The 13986-nt window shown below is 42.3% G+C and overlaps 1 protein-coding gene across 3 annotated transcripts in view; it reads left to right on the top strand.

Moving 5' to 3' along the window:
* Positions 1 to 13986, top strand: part of LOC147893889 (RNase L inhibitor protein-like protein) — a 68164-nt gene that overhangs the window by 3301 nt on the left and 50877 nt on the right. For 2 of the 3 annotated variants that reach the window (XM_087386125.1, XM_087386123.1), the window contains exons 2-7: positions 5880 to 5929; positions 6025 to 6077; positions 6710 to 6775; positions 7387 to 7427; positions 8250 to 8386; positions 8757 to 8847. In XM_087386125.1, coding sequence (XP_087242251.1) covers positions 5880 to 5929; positions 6025 to 6077; positions 6710 to 6775; positions 7387 to 7427; positions 8250 to 8386; positions 8757 to 8847 — 438 coding nt within the window. The remainder of the gene's footprint in view (positions 1 to 5879; positions 5930 to 6024; positions 6078 to 6709; positions 6776 to 7386; positions 7428 to 8249; positions 8387 to 8756; positions 8848 to 13986) is intronic. The other variant, XM_087386124.1, reaches the window with a different exon arrangement.

Genomic DNA, 13986 nt, shown 5'->3' with positions numbered 1-13986 from the left:
CTGGCTGGTTCATTGTCTATTGATGAGTCTGCACACCTATTTTATGCACATTAAGTTAAGAAGTTTGTGATTCCACACCCCACACCACACTGTGTGAGCTCCTGGGCATTACTATCAATCTTCCGCTGTGCGTACCCTCTGTTGGGTAATTTCTAACATGGTATCAGAGCCCAAGTAGGAGGCTCACAGGTGTGGGAGCCTGAAGGCAGGGACCTTGCTGAAGGATGACCTTGATTCAGAAGCCCTTGGGACCGACTTCGACGATTGGAGGGTTGTGCCCTTGCGAGAAGAAGGGTGACTCAGGTTCAGTCAGGTGCGTTTAAAGTTCGCAATCCAGGTTATCTGGAGATGTACTTTTGTTGCAGACCTTGCCAAAGGAAGGACGGGTTGAAACAGACCCTTAGAGCATGGTGCGTGGAAGACTCCAGGTTGTTCACTCATTATGAGGGGGACAATTGGAAGATCGTAGAGGCTGGGTTGCTCGAGTTCCAAGGCGGGAATGTGATGGAAGATGGTGGTGCCAGGAGGTGCCACCAGAGATGGACCTGTGTACCAGGATGGTGTGCGGGAGCGGAAGCGGACCTGGTGGAGCAGGAGCCACTGGATGAAAAGCCAAGAAAAGATTTCGACACCAAAAGGTTCCAGAGGACTACGACCAGGGGGTGTTGGAAAGGTCACCTCCCCATCTGTAAGCCCCCATATGAGGAGAGCGTGGGGGAGGGAGACCTAGGGCAAAAGATGCTCAGAGGAGTGAAAGAGAGGGGGCTGCCACATGGGCAGCACCTCACAGCCAAGAGTGAAGAGATGTCTGCCACATGGACAGCAGCAAGGCTGTCATGTGGGCAGCACTGCTCAAGAGCATCCTGGAGAGCGTGGAGCGAGGTCTTTGGGCTGCGAGTATCTGCAGCAGACATGCAGGTGGACAGCACAACTGTACGGGCCAGTACGGAGGGCTGGAAGCAAGGTACGGAGCAGATGCAGATGACCAGAAGGCTGGAGCAAAGGCGCGGTACAGGCGGGTCAGGAGAGCAGGGTGAACAGGCGCGGACATGGCTGGGGCCTGGTGGAGCAGCAAATGGGGCTGCCAGTGGGCAGAGGCATGCCTTAAATAGGCTGGGCCCTTGCCTAGATTGGAGGGCCAAAAGTCCTAGAAGTGTGGGCCATAAAGGCCACGGTTTGTTAGCCCTAATAGGGCTGGACCAGCCACAGTCTGGTCGGCCAGATTGGGGCAGGCTGGTCGGTTTTTTGACAGGCCCCCTAGGCCTATAAAAGGAGAGGCATTTGCCTCATTTCATATCCAACAGTTCAGCAAAAGCAGGAGCAGACAGGAGCAGCCAGGAGCCACTCCCTTGGGCCTCACACTGGGGGTGAAGGAGAGTTGAAGGTGAGCTGCAGACTGAGTTCCTAGAGGCTGGACCTTGGCTGTCTTCTAGGGCAGCAAGGTGTTGTGATCACATTCTCTGGAGCAGCCCTCTGACAGCAGACAGGAGCAGCAAGAAGGCAAGCCTTGGGCCTATACACAGAAGGTGAAGGTGACCCTGAAGGAGCTGCAGACTGAGCTTGAGTGGCAGCCCACCTAGGCTGGTTTCCAGACAGCAAGGTGGAGAGGATCGTTCTGGATGGAAAGTCTACAGACGCTCGAGATGGAGCATGCAGGCTCGAGTCTAGAAATAGCCAACAGATAGGAGAAGGACCTTGTGGTTAGATCAGAGGGCCACACCATTGGTGGGACTCTGGATCTATCTCTTTTGTATTGTGTCCATAGTTTTGGACGGAAATATATAACTTTTGGTGGTTTCTATATCTAGCTGGTTCATTGTCTATTGATGAGTCTGCACACCTATTTTATGCACATTAAGTTAAGAAGTTTGTGATTCCACACCCTACACCACACTGTGTGAGCTCCTAGGCATTACTATCAGTCTTCCGCTGTGCGTACCCTCTGTTGGGTAATTTCTAACACAAATAATCCTGTTTGGGAGCAAGTGGAGTCGGAGCAACAATAGATTCTTAACGCCCCCTCTCAACAAGGAGCCATTGTGAGCCACAACCCACTCCTCCAGGAATGCAGTACATCTCCTCTCTAGGAAGAGCACTTTTGAACACATCAAAGGTGTTTTCTACGTCTAGTCCAAACACCCGTAGATCAAACTTCAGCATCTGCTCTTTGAATGTTCTGTGTCATCTGGATTCTGGAAACCGCTCCGCATCATCCACACTCCACTTGACTCATATTGGTAACTTGTCCATGATGTCACCATCCAATTGGTAGTGACCATCGACAAATCTCTCCGTGAAATTATTCATCCAGAAAACTCTGACCATCTCCAGTAGTGCAAAGATTGTGGCAGATCATTTCATGGGAGTGCATCTCGTGTGAGGGCACACACCCTTGGCATCTCTGGAAAGGGTGTGAATGCATGTGCGAAGAAGTTCCGGATGAAATCATTCTTTCTTTGGGAGGCTCACCAAGTGGCCCATTAAAGAGAGCAATACTTGAGGCTAAATCAGCTGCAATAGCTCTGGATCTTGCTCCCAAGAGTCCCATTGGTAGTGCTCTAGTGTCTCACATGTGGACCTCGTCCTCCACTTCCACAAACTACACAAGCTGCTTTTTTTTCTACTCCTAGTGCTTCCACTAGACGTCCAATTGCGCGAGTAGTACAGCCTTGAAGGTGGCCAAATTCATCTAGGGTACCACCCAGGTTAGGGACTCTACGAGCCACTTGGATCACATCTTTGCTTGCATCTACTCATAGGGCTTGCAAGCTCTTTATGTTATCTTTCCTTTCAACCTTCCTTGTTTTTTTGGAGTTTGTGCATGTAGTGGCAGAGGCAGGACCTTCATTTAGGCCATCATCTTTAGAGACATTATGCACTCAAGGATTGAAATAGATGTGTTGGAACTTGAGAAAGAGCTGCAGATTATTAAGGCACTGTGGGATGAATATGAATGCTCTACTTTGTGTTGTCAAATCATTGGTACACTATCAGAGAGTGACTATCCATGCCTTTTTTGGACTCGTTGTGCTGCACATAGATTGGACCTTCTTATAAAGGACATTCAGAAGCTTCCTTAGATCTCCTGAGTGTTTGATAAGGCACAGAGCATGGAGACTTTTTTTGACAAGGAAGCATAGAACCCCTTGCAAATTTTCGGTAACACTCCTAAAGACTTCCAAGGCCCGCTTTGCCCATCCTTTTATTTTCTTGTCATGCTTGGTAAATGTGAAGCCTAACTTATGGCGCATGGTGTCAGTGAGGAATGGTTGAGGTGGGATAAGGCCAACAAATTAAAGACATCTGCCTTCGAGGACATTGTGTTTGACGGTGACTTTTGCCATGCAGCTGAGCAGATTGTGGGGAGTGTGCAGCCCCTTTTACTAGCCTTTGACTTGTTGATAGAGGAGGATGCACTATTAGACTCGTGTATGAGTTCATGGGGGAGGTTGGAGAGGCATTGAAAGGGTGCACATGGTTGGATGAAGCAAGGTAAATAAAAATTCAGGAATCCTGAATTTTTGCCAATCTCCCCATGCACATTGCAGACCAGAAGAGATTTCAACTTCGTTGGAGAAGAAGATGGACATGGTTCCATAGGCTATCCATGCATTAGCAGACATTTTCCATCCTCTATGAAGGAGGGAGGACCAATTGGATGATATTGAGTTGACTGCAGGGAATTTAAACTTTGTAATCTAGATTCTAGTTTCTATATAACTGATTTTGTAAGCTCAAAGCTCACACACTCTGTCTCTAGATTTCTGTAACTACTAACTAGTAACACCTTAGAGTTTAGAGTGCTCACAAAATCAGGATGCGTCAATTTTACGAGCAAAAACCTATGAGCAGGTTTATCCGAGCGTGTTTTTCAAGAGATTTTTAAAAATGTTTTTCTTTAGGAAACATGGTTTTTACACTTTTATTTTCACTAGAACTAGATCCCTTTATCATAAAAATATACAGACTAGTCACTCATTCATTTTTACACAACATAATTTTCTTATTTAGAGACATCCCTTTGTATTCCTGTTATTACCTTAAAAAAGTGTTGATTCCTTTAAAAAACATTCCTCATAGTCACTCTCAATGTAATAATACTATGCATATATAATTACTTATTAACACATTTATATCATATGGCAATATCTTTTTAGTGTTTTTATAGCATATTAATGGACATGTTTCTAAAGAAGTTTAAATTACTATAAATAAGTATTAACTTGGGCTTATATATCACTCTCATAAAATACATGTAATATTTAATACTATATATGAAAGATTTTCCAAAATATAACTCCATAGATGTGCTCAAATGGGGTGTTCCGATCAATTTGAGTGGTTGAATGACTATATTTGGACATTGGATATGAAAGTTATGTCACTTTTAAAAGTGCTGTCCAAGGTAGTTTCGCCAGCGAAACTACCTTGGGAGACTTACTTCAAAGGGGTTTCGCTGGCGAAACTACCTGGATGGCTTGCTTCAATGAGTTTTCTTTGAAGAAACTCTTTCATGAAGATAGGTTGAGAGAGGGTTTTCAATGTCACCCCCTATTAAGTAAAAGTTGTAAGAAGGATCATAAGGGAATTTTCATAGAGAAGTCTACTCTATATGTGGGTTTCTTCAAAAGCCATCCCATTATGCTCTCACCATTCCTATAGATTCACCTAAAGATTTTTGTATAAAATAGGCATTGCTATAATACTTTGCATATTTCTAAGTGAAACTACGTTTTCTTCTAATCGATTTTTGCCATATTTATGCATAGTTGGAAGCTTTTTTTTTCCTTCGCTTAGACGCTCGGAAGATTTCGCTCAAAAAATGCTCGTCCCCACAAAATCATTGGGCATTATAGGCATTGTAAGACTTCATTTTGTGATTTTAAAGCTTGTTTTGCATAGTTTCAGCATACTTTGTGAATGCAGGGCATAAAATTTGCATTTTTAAGACTCAAAAAAACACAAACAGAATTTTTTGAAACTCAGCCTGTTTTTTTGGAACGTTTCATGTTTTTGAATATTGGAACATTTCTTTGAACTATGTGTGTGATGTCCATGATTTGAGGAATTCTCTTTCAAACAAAATAGAGAAAGGCTCTATTTTTTCCTCGCATAATGATGCCTCATTGTTAAACGCAAAGAATTCAATGTTCCATGCTTGAATGAAGCACCACCACTTTGTTTGCGATAAGGTCCAAAGCAAAGACATCAAAGCTTATATGTCTTTACCACATATAACTGCACCAAGACTGAGGAAGGCAATTAGGAAAATTTAGCATGTGTACCTTCCTGTGCAAGCATTGGACCTCAATGACGCTCCATAGTATGCCATTTAGAGGGGGCGTTGGAGAAGTCAACGCCCCACCTTGTGTATGATGTCTTAGTATGCCCACCTGTAAGGTCCCATATGAGGAGAGTCACGGGCCTTAGTAGTTAGGATTGTGCCCATTGTTTTTGGAGGGTTAGGTCCATCTCTAGGGCCACTTTGGGCCGAATAGGTGGGTTCCCTAGCCAACCAAGTTACCTAGGTGGGCTTTTGGTCAGGTATAACTGGTCTCTGGGTCAGCCATGGAGCAAGCAACATCCCACGCCCTAGACTATAAAGAGGGGATATTGTTCCTCGTTTATCGGATTACTAACCTCCCTTTTTGAGAGTGGCAATACTTTTTTGACACGTGTGAAGTTTGCACCGCTTTTGCAGGCTATCAGCTTTGAGCTTACGTTCTTGTGTTTCTGTCTCACGGTTCAACTTATACTTCTGTGCCTTTTTGCATGATTGCTCACATGGGGGTTGGTGACGCTGGGAAAATAGAATATTGAATCTTTTGACTAGCTGAGTAGTTGCTATCTACATCACACTCTTTGAAACATAAACACAGGGACGTGGAGCATAATGAACAACCAGGAGCTAGTTTTCCTCCAGTTCCAGGTGACACTTGAGTAATTTGAGTTGGTAATCACGCTCTTTACATTGTTGCTGCTTGGTTACATATTGTGCTCAGTCTTCCTGCAACGTTTGCACAGAGAATGCAGAGGATGGAGAAGCGCAGAAGATTGAGTTCAATTTGGCAATGTGGGTAAGATGCTTCTAATGCTCAATTTACTCCAGGTTTGCACCAGGAGATTTTAGTTTCAATCGGTAACAGTCGGTCATCACTAAAATGGGGTGCATTTTTGAGAGAGGGAACCATGCTTAGCAGATAGGACCTCAAGTGGCGAATCACACATGGATGGTGTTCCAAATTCTTTCTTTGTGGACATTGGGAACAGTAGATTTTGTCATTGGATGAATGTGAGCATGACCAGTTCATATTACAATCTTAGATCTCTATAGTGATAATCTGCAATGCAAGCTGCATTTTCTGTTGAATGTCTAGAGTCATATCTGATAATTTTGGCACAGTGGCTTCTTGTGATCTAAAATTCATGCAGCTTTATGCAAAGGAGGCAATTCACATTGAAAGTCGAAGGGCCATGTCTAACAATGTCAGCAGGGTGGCATATACTCTATCCCTAATTTGCATCAATCTGCCTGCTTTCTTTTCCCAACCATGTAGTTTTCCTATCCCTCGAAGTTTTAAAGCTTTTAAAATTTTTGGACATGTACATAATCATGATGATCTACAAACTCACGTAAAGCCTTAAATAGCAACACCAATTTTTTCATACACACTGGCATGTGAAGATGACCTGGAAAGTCTTTTGACAGGATTTTGGTCACTGCAACATAAAACGATGTACAGGGCGTAAACTTGTGCGGCTTGGGTTTGTAAAGGTTAGTATCTTCTTTGAAGGAGAAGCCTTTTGTTTAAAACTATTTTCGTTTGAGGTTATTGTATTGTATTGTTTCAAAGTACAAAGAGAGAGGATATCAATGAAGACTACAAAAAATATCAAATGTGCTCGGTTTACAACCCAACCTGGTGCTGTGCTCAGGAAGATGCTCATTCTTACAGTAGTGTTATGTTTGGACTAAAAGATATTTTCATTTTCTGCACTTAGTTTGTGTAGAAAGATTCAATTTATGCACTTAGCTCCACAATTACATATTGAATACTTGAGAGCTTTGTAACTGAACTCATTCTCACAGTGCACTCTTGGATTGAATTCAAGTCTTACACAATTTTAATTTGTGACTCACCAAGTTCATACTAACGGCCTTACCTTAAAATGTAGTAGTACCATTTGCAAGGCCATTCTGTAGTGTTGTGCATACGAATACTTTGTTTGCTATTTGTTCAGGAATATTATATCTGTTTGTTAATTGATAATGATAGTGATAGAGGTATGGTAACACTTTCTATTTTGTAAATGCATTTGGTTCATAAGGCATCTTTAAATGTTGATGTTCTGGTTTTGGGACTGAATTTATATCTGCACTGGCAGGAATTACGTACTCAACAACGATTTGGAGGCGTTGTCCTCAGGTATCCACTTCTTTGGTGACAACCTGTCTTGTTGAATCCAGATTCCAGGTCCTCTTTAACATGATTTTTGGTCACATAGCGGCCCTTAGGCTTTGCTTTGATATTTCTTTTTTGCGGAATTTGCAAATTATCACATGCTTATTGGTATACCCAGAAAACAGCGAACTCCCAGGCCTTACAATGAGACTTTGATTTTTTTTAAAATATATGTTAAAGCCCATTGACATGATTCAAACATGAGAGCAGGAACTTAGATAGTTTCAGTCTCATAATGTGTAGGACCAATAATGCCACTTGAGCCGATCAGAATATACTCCATTTTCATGTTTAAACTAACAAATGCATTTCTATATGCGAAGCCTGTTATACCTGCACTTCATTCATTGGACAGTGCATTTGATTAGCACAATCATACCACACATACTTTCCATATTACACTTTTTTAGAGAACCTTTGTACGTTGTGCACATTTCTGCAAGGCTTGGCCCACTTCTTTTACATGTCCATGGATCAGAAAGCTTCTTTTGCAATCAGCACTTTTTGATATAGAATGGCATGGCTCATCTTGTTACATACTTGTTAGAGATTCGGATTAATTGACTTGTCCTGTACTTCAAGGTTTCATTTTGGCCTACTGTTAAATAGGTCTTATTCTTATCAAAAAGTCAATGAAGCCCAATTTTTATTAGGTGACTGGGACATGGTTTGAAGCGAAAGGAGAAAAAGATATTCGCTCTGCATATTGTACTATTTCAACTGTCATTAAACTGCTCCCGTTTGAATTTCTCTGTTGGATATGATTATCACCCTGTGATTTGGCAGTCCCATGGGCAAGAAGTGTGTGTCAAAAGAAGATAGGCAGCTGGTGAAGGAGAAAGGTTTAGCTGTCATAGACTGCTCTTGGGCAAGGCTCAGTGATGTTCCCTTTCAGACACTTCGCTGTGGAGCGCCCCGATTATGTATGGAGTCTTTTTGCCTTCCTTTTTATGTAGAGAATATGAACAGAGGAACAAGTAAGGGGGAACTAGAAGATTCATCACAGTAAATGTTGTCCTGACAAATTTTGAAATATCCTGGATAGTGCTAGTTACATATAAAGATGCACACAAGTGGTAGGAGATGCATGCACAGTGGTGAAGCTAGCTTTTTCCATTCCGTTTAACAAAGTTATAGAAATGTTTTTCGCTACTTATTAAATCAATCAACCTGCAGCAAGGAATATAGACACAATTTCAATCTAGGCGTCCTTCAAAAGCAGTCGGCATATGTTAAAAACTGTGAGACTCCCTTAAGATGCGAAGATGCTCATACATTGCAGAATATCTGCAGTGCCTTGGCTGGTGGCGGCGAATCCTGTTAATTATGGCCGTCCTTGCGAACTTTCATGTGTTGAAGCTCTAGCTGGAGCATTGTATATCTGGTACATTCTCTACATTTGTGCATGCATCCTTATTATTGAGTATGTCCCCATGATGTTGAAAAAAAGGAAATTCCTATTAATTAGTTCTGGAGAAAAGAAAAAGGGTGAAAAGGAAGAGGGCAAGGCCATGATTGAACTAAGGGACAAAGGGGGGAGGGGAGGAGTTTCAATTAAAGAATAATGGAGGGTAAGGGCATTTAAGAGGCAGCCACGTGAGATTGGAGAGGGGGGGGGAGGGACCACTTATGAAGGGGGCTTTAAAGAGAAGGGACGTGGGAAAGGGGGAGGAGGGACCATTTATAATATTATGGTTATCATTAGAGGTGCTATACTACTCTATAGCTTAGTGGTAGAGCTCACGTGTGGGAAATACAAGGTCATGGGTTTGAATCTTATTATAGATGTTTTACCCAGGGGTGGACTCCTTGGCCGACCTATGCCTTGTGGGCTGTGAAAACTGGAGGCATCCTGTCTCCTTGCTGCACCTGCTTGTCTGGTTATAGAAGAATGATAAGAGTATTCTGCTTATCTGGCGTACTTTTACTTAGTCTCTCAATGGAAGCAAGATCATTTCCCAACACTTGCTCCCTCTCCTTAAGAGACTATCAACCGCCGACGAAGAGGTTACTCTTATGGATATGGTTGGGTTGTGAGGCACTAGCCTACACCATGTGTGCCTTGGTCTCTGTGTACTGATATCTGGTGGTGTTGCAGGTAGCTCGTGGATAGAGGATTGTAGGAACCCCTAGGTTAGCTGTGGCTAACCTGTAAGGGGTGTTTCATTTTGGTATCAAAGGCTACTCTATCTGCTTGCTTCAATTTGTTTGCTTGCTTCCTATACGTGCTTGAGGATTGTGATTTTGTTTTCTGTTTTTTGTAGACTAAGGATGGGAAGTTTGAGTTTGATTTTACTGCGAATTCACAGCAGGAGTTGAGCTCGCATGTGCTTCTTCTGGCGTGTGAAATCGTTGTTTAGCTTTCAAGGAATGTCAGATTGTGGATTTCGTTTTGAAGTGTTAGGGTAGAAATTCGCTGGTTGAAGGTAGACAGACATGAACTCAGTTATGGTTTTTGTCCTGCAGGTGAGGTTGTACGGCTGATTTGCTTGCTGACAAACTGCCATGTGCTGTCCTTTGCATTGTCAATTGTGCTACAGCAATTTGTGTTTTCTGGCACAGCGTTAGGTGTAGTTGCATGCATGTTCTAGACCATCCATAAGTAGTGGTAGTTTTACTTTCCTTTCCTAATACCTAAAGCAAGTTTTCCATACATGCGACCCCTGCATGTATTGCTGGCCACCTTCTTTTCATTCGCACCTTCCCTATTTCAGCTATTTCATCCAATTTTCTAGCTAACGTACCTCTCTTCAACATTTACCAAGCTAGCTTGATCTTGTTAGCTTTCACAAGGCTTTTGCCCTCTACAATCCACTCTCAACTATCGATTTCCTTCCCTTATTCAAGGAGTTAGCCTTGGATCTGATTTTCAGCAGCCTATTTCCCTTTTCCACCACAGCACATTTGCTCGTTTTTTCGAGGAGAAAGTTGCTAACTGCATTTACGCTCTCCTCTTTTCATCCTTTCTCTCACGTTCTCTAGGTATCTTGAGATTTCACTTTGCATGACGTGGACAAGCATGTGTTGCGCTTGATAGGGAGTCTTCCTCTAGAAATGAAGGAAGAAACGAGTCCAAGAGCAAGGCGATGAGTTTACGCCTTTAACTCAAAATCCGATACACATGGATTATAATCCAAGTGCAAGAGGGAGAGAGGAGTCTCCCGTTGATAAGTTGGTTTCTTGAGTAGTGCATTATAACAAAATTTGGGACTAAGAGGGGATGAAGATTTAGGTACCGCCTTGAAGAGAGCCAAATTCCAACCCCGAGAGAGAATAGAATTCTTAAAATATAAGGAGCAAGAGAGGCGGATAAAATTCTTAATTGGATTTGCTAATTTGAGCTATATTTGTCCCATCAAGATAAGACCGATCATGAGAAGCTTGCTCTTGCCACATTACATCTACAGAAGGATGCTTTGATGTGGTGGTCCTTATTACAAATGGGAAAAGAGCCTATTCTTCAATGGTCCAAGTTTGTAGAGTAGCTTAAGGCCACTTTCATGCCTCGGAGACATGAAGAAGAATTGACCTTCCCTTGGGAAAGGTTCAGGCAATTCGATAACGAGAGTAACGCTGAATTTATAACTAGATTTTGGAAACTCTCTTTAGAGTTACCTCAGAAGATTGAGGATGATAGAAGGAAGAAGTATTTAGCAGCCCTAAGCCCGAAAGTGAGGTATGAGGTTGAAATGTTCAACCCAACCACACTACTAAATTGGATGAGATTGCTGAGAGGAAATTGAATCTTCATAAACCCTTCAACAAAGGAAAGGAGAAAGCTATTGTACAAAATGCTAACAGCCAATCACGTCCTAGATGGATACCATTTCCTTCCATGATTGACGATGACAAGAAAAAGCTGATTAAGGAGGGTAAATGTTTTGGATGTAAGAAACATAAGCTAGGGCATCCATGGCATAAATGTCCTACTCTATGAGCCGAAATTGCCAAGACCAATTTTGTAAAAGGGAAAGGCAAAGCATCCAAGCAAGAGGGTGAGGCTTCTACCTCCTCATCCGGGTGATCTGAGGTGAACTTTGAACCACGAGTAAATGCTAGCCATTCAGCCAACACTGGTGTATGGATGTGTGAACTAGATAGAGAGTATATATATTCATTATAAAGTATGGATAGAGAATAAAAGATTTTCTCCTCCATGTAGAGCGTCTTATAGGATGAATAGGGCTGAAATAGAAGAGTGGAAAAAGAGATTGATGATCTATAGTTTCTATAGATTAAGAAGCTCTCCATCGCAAAATCATCTATAACCAAGGTCTACCTAGTTCAATGAAACATTTGGGTGAGAGAATTGTTTTAATATTGACCAGCTTGTTGAGAATATGTTTAAGCTTATTTAGCAGGTTATTATGAAGAGATTTCAGCAGCTTAGTATTTATGAGGAAAAAAGTGTTTATATTATATACAATTCAGAAGATATACAATCCTTTCCAAAAATACAGTTTTAAATGCAGTAAGGCTTTTCCAAAGTTTGACAACAAGGTAAGTAGCAACGATCATTATGAGTCTGACTCAGACTTGTAGTAGATGGTTCCTTTGAACTGATATTCTTCATTGAACGACTTGAGGTGCTCCTGTTCATGATCACGTATCTCCGAAAAGAACTGTTCCCGTGTCATTGTCATAGATCTGGGAGGCTTGCTACCCAATCAGCAAAAAAATGTTTTGCATTAGTAACATTCGTGTTGAACTGAAATTGATTTCTAGAAATCCAAATAAACCACAAGGCGTGTGCATGAACAAGTGCTGAGTGAAGTGTTTGACTTTTGCTACATCCCCAAACAGTATGACTTTCCAATTCACTGGCTCTCCTAGCTGTATTTGTACCTTTTTCCAGACTTTTATGGTAGATGGGCATGCCACGAAGTGTTTGAAGACATCTTCTTGGGACCCAGGACAACGTCAACATTTGCCATCCCCTTTTCCAATCCTCAGTCCCCTTAAGTTGGTCCACACCGCTTTATGCATGATAAGCCAGAGCAGCGTTGACATCTTCTCGGGGATAGATTTTGACCAAATGTAAAAAACCTCTGCTTCCAGCAATGAGAGGAGTGAGAGGTATTCCATCTAGCGTTCAGGATCGGGATCATGTCTCCTATATCCTCATACGGAGTGGGCACAGGAAGCAAGTGAGAGGAAAGGATCCAACTAAACTCTAAAGCGTAGTTTACCGCGCCCCCCTTCCACTGTATGTTCCCTTCCCAAAGAGATTATTCTATTAATTACAAATAGTGCATCATGGTTCGTAACTGAATTCCCTTCTGATTTCAAGCATAGTTTTCCATCTGAAGTTATCACTGCTCCACAGCTGTCCCCACGATTGTAGACCCTTGTTAGAAAGTAGACAAGCTCTGAGGAAGTCTTCGTTGCTTAGGACAGCGTTTCTGTGAATTGAAGAGGTCAAAATGGAATCAAGACGCATAAAAGAGCCTTTCTTGGTAAACTTCAGCTGTGCCTTAATTGACTCAAGAGCAGTCCATAAGGATTTCCACAAGGGGCTTCCCTTTGTAGAACAAGGTGCCAGGCAAAAAACTACAGATAGGATTGGGTATCTTTTCCACCCCTTGACTCTGACGTATTTGAAGTTCCTGGCTAACAGCATCACTCGATCAAGATCAGGACTTTGGAGAACTTTGATTATCCACATTGTAGCAAGCTTCACTGCCGCTTGCTTGATGTCCACTACCCCCAGGCCTCCTTCACTCTTAGGTCTAGAACATAAGCTCCATCTGACTTTTGCAATCCTGTTTGAGCCACCCCAAAGAAAGGACCTGCACTTGGAGATCAGTTTATCCAGCCCTGTAGTAATAGGGTACAGGCATTGATTAAGAACCATCTGTCTCCAACCCTCTCCACTTCTCGAGTTTGGAGCTGAATCTGTTTAAAACCCAATCCCACCGCTCCTTCATGGACATGTCGAAGCCCATGGGAATGCCTAAGATTGACCACTGCCTTAATATTTCAACACCTTTCAATTCTTTGCACTTGTGTACTCTTTGCAGCAGTGCAGCGTATCTCTCTATTTATTACTTGTCTTAGACATCAGCCTTGGATGTGGATGCGTGCTTCAGCAGCCCACCCATTAGCTTTTGTTGTATTTGTTTTTTTTCAGTCTTGTAAACCCTTCGGTCTTTCAAAGACGTTAATAAAGATAAAGTTTCTTTTTTTCTTTCTCTCTCTCATGAACTTAAATTGTCCTCATGGGGCCTAGACATCTGAACTCCTAACCATCCCATATAATAATAATGCCAAAAAGTTTTGGATGAAGCTATTAGATAAGCGTTCACCTTGTCCTATTAAGGATCCCTGTCTGTGGAAAGTATACGTGAACACACTCTACCATGTTCCAATCTGCCCATACATGATTTAGAGGACATCCCCTGTCCAACCACTTCCATGCCCTTCACCACATCCCGCCTAGAGGAGGCCATTAAGAAGCTTCAAAATGGCAAAGTCAAGGATCAGGAAAGCCTACTAACAGCTTTTTGCATAGCCCTTCTTACTT

Source organism: Dipteris shenzhenensis, chromosome 15 (assembly GCF_047967505.1).
Source record: "Dipteris shenzhenensis isolate YYH24624 ecotype China chromosome 15, Dip_SZ_1.0, whole genome shotgun sequence".
Taxonomy (NCBI): Eukaryota; Viridiplantae; Streptophyta; class Polypodiopsida; order Gleicheniales; family Dipteridaceae; genus Dipteris; species Dipteris shenzhenensis.
Note: the sequence above shows the minus strand (reverse complement) of the source record. Positions and strands in the feature narration are given on the sequence as shown.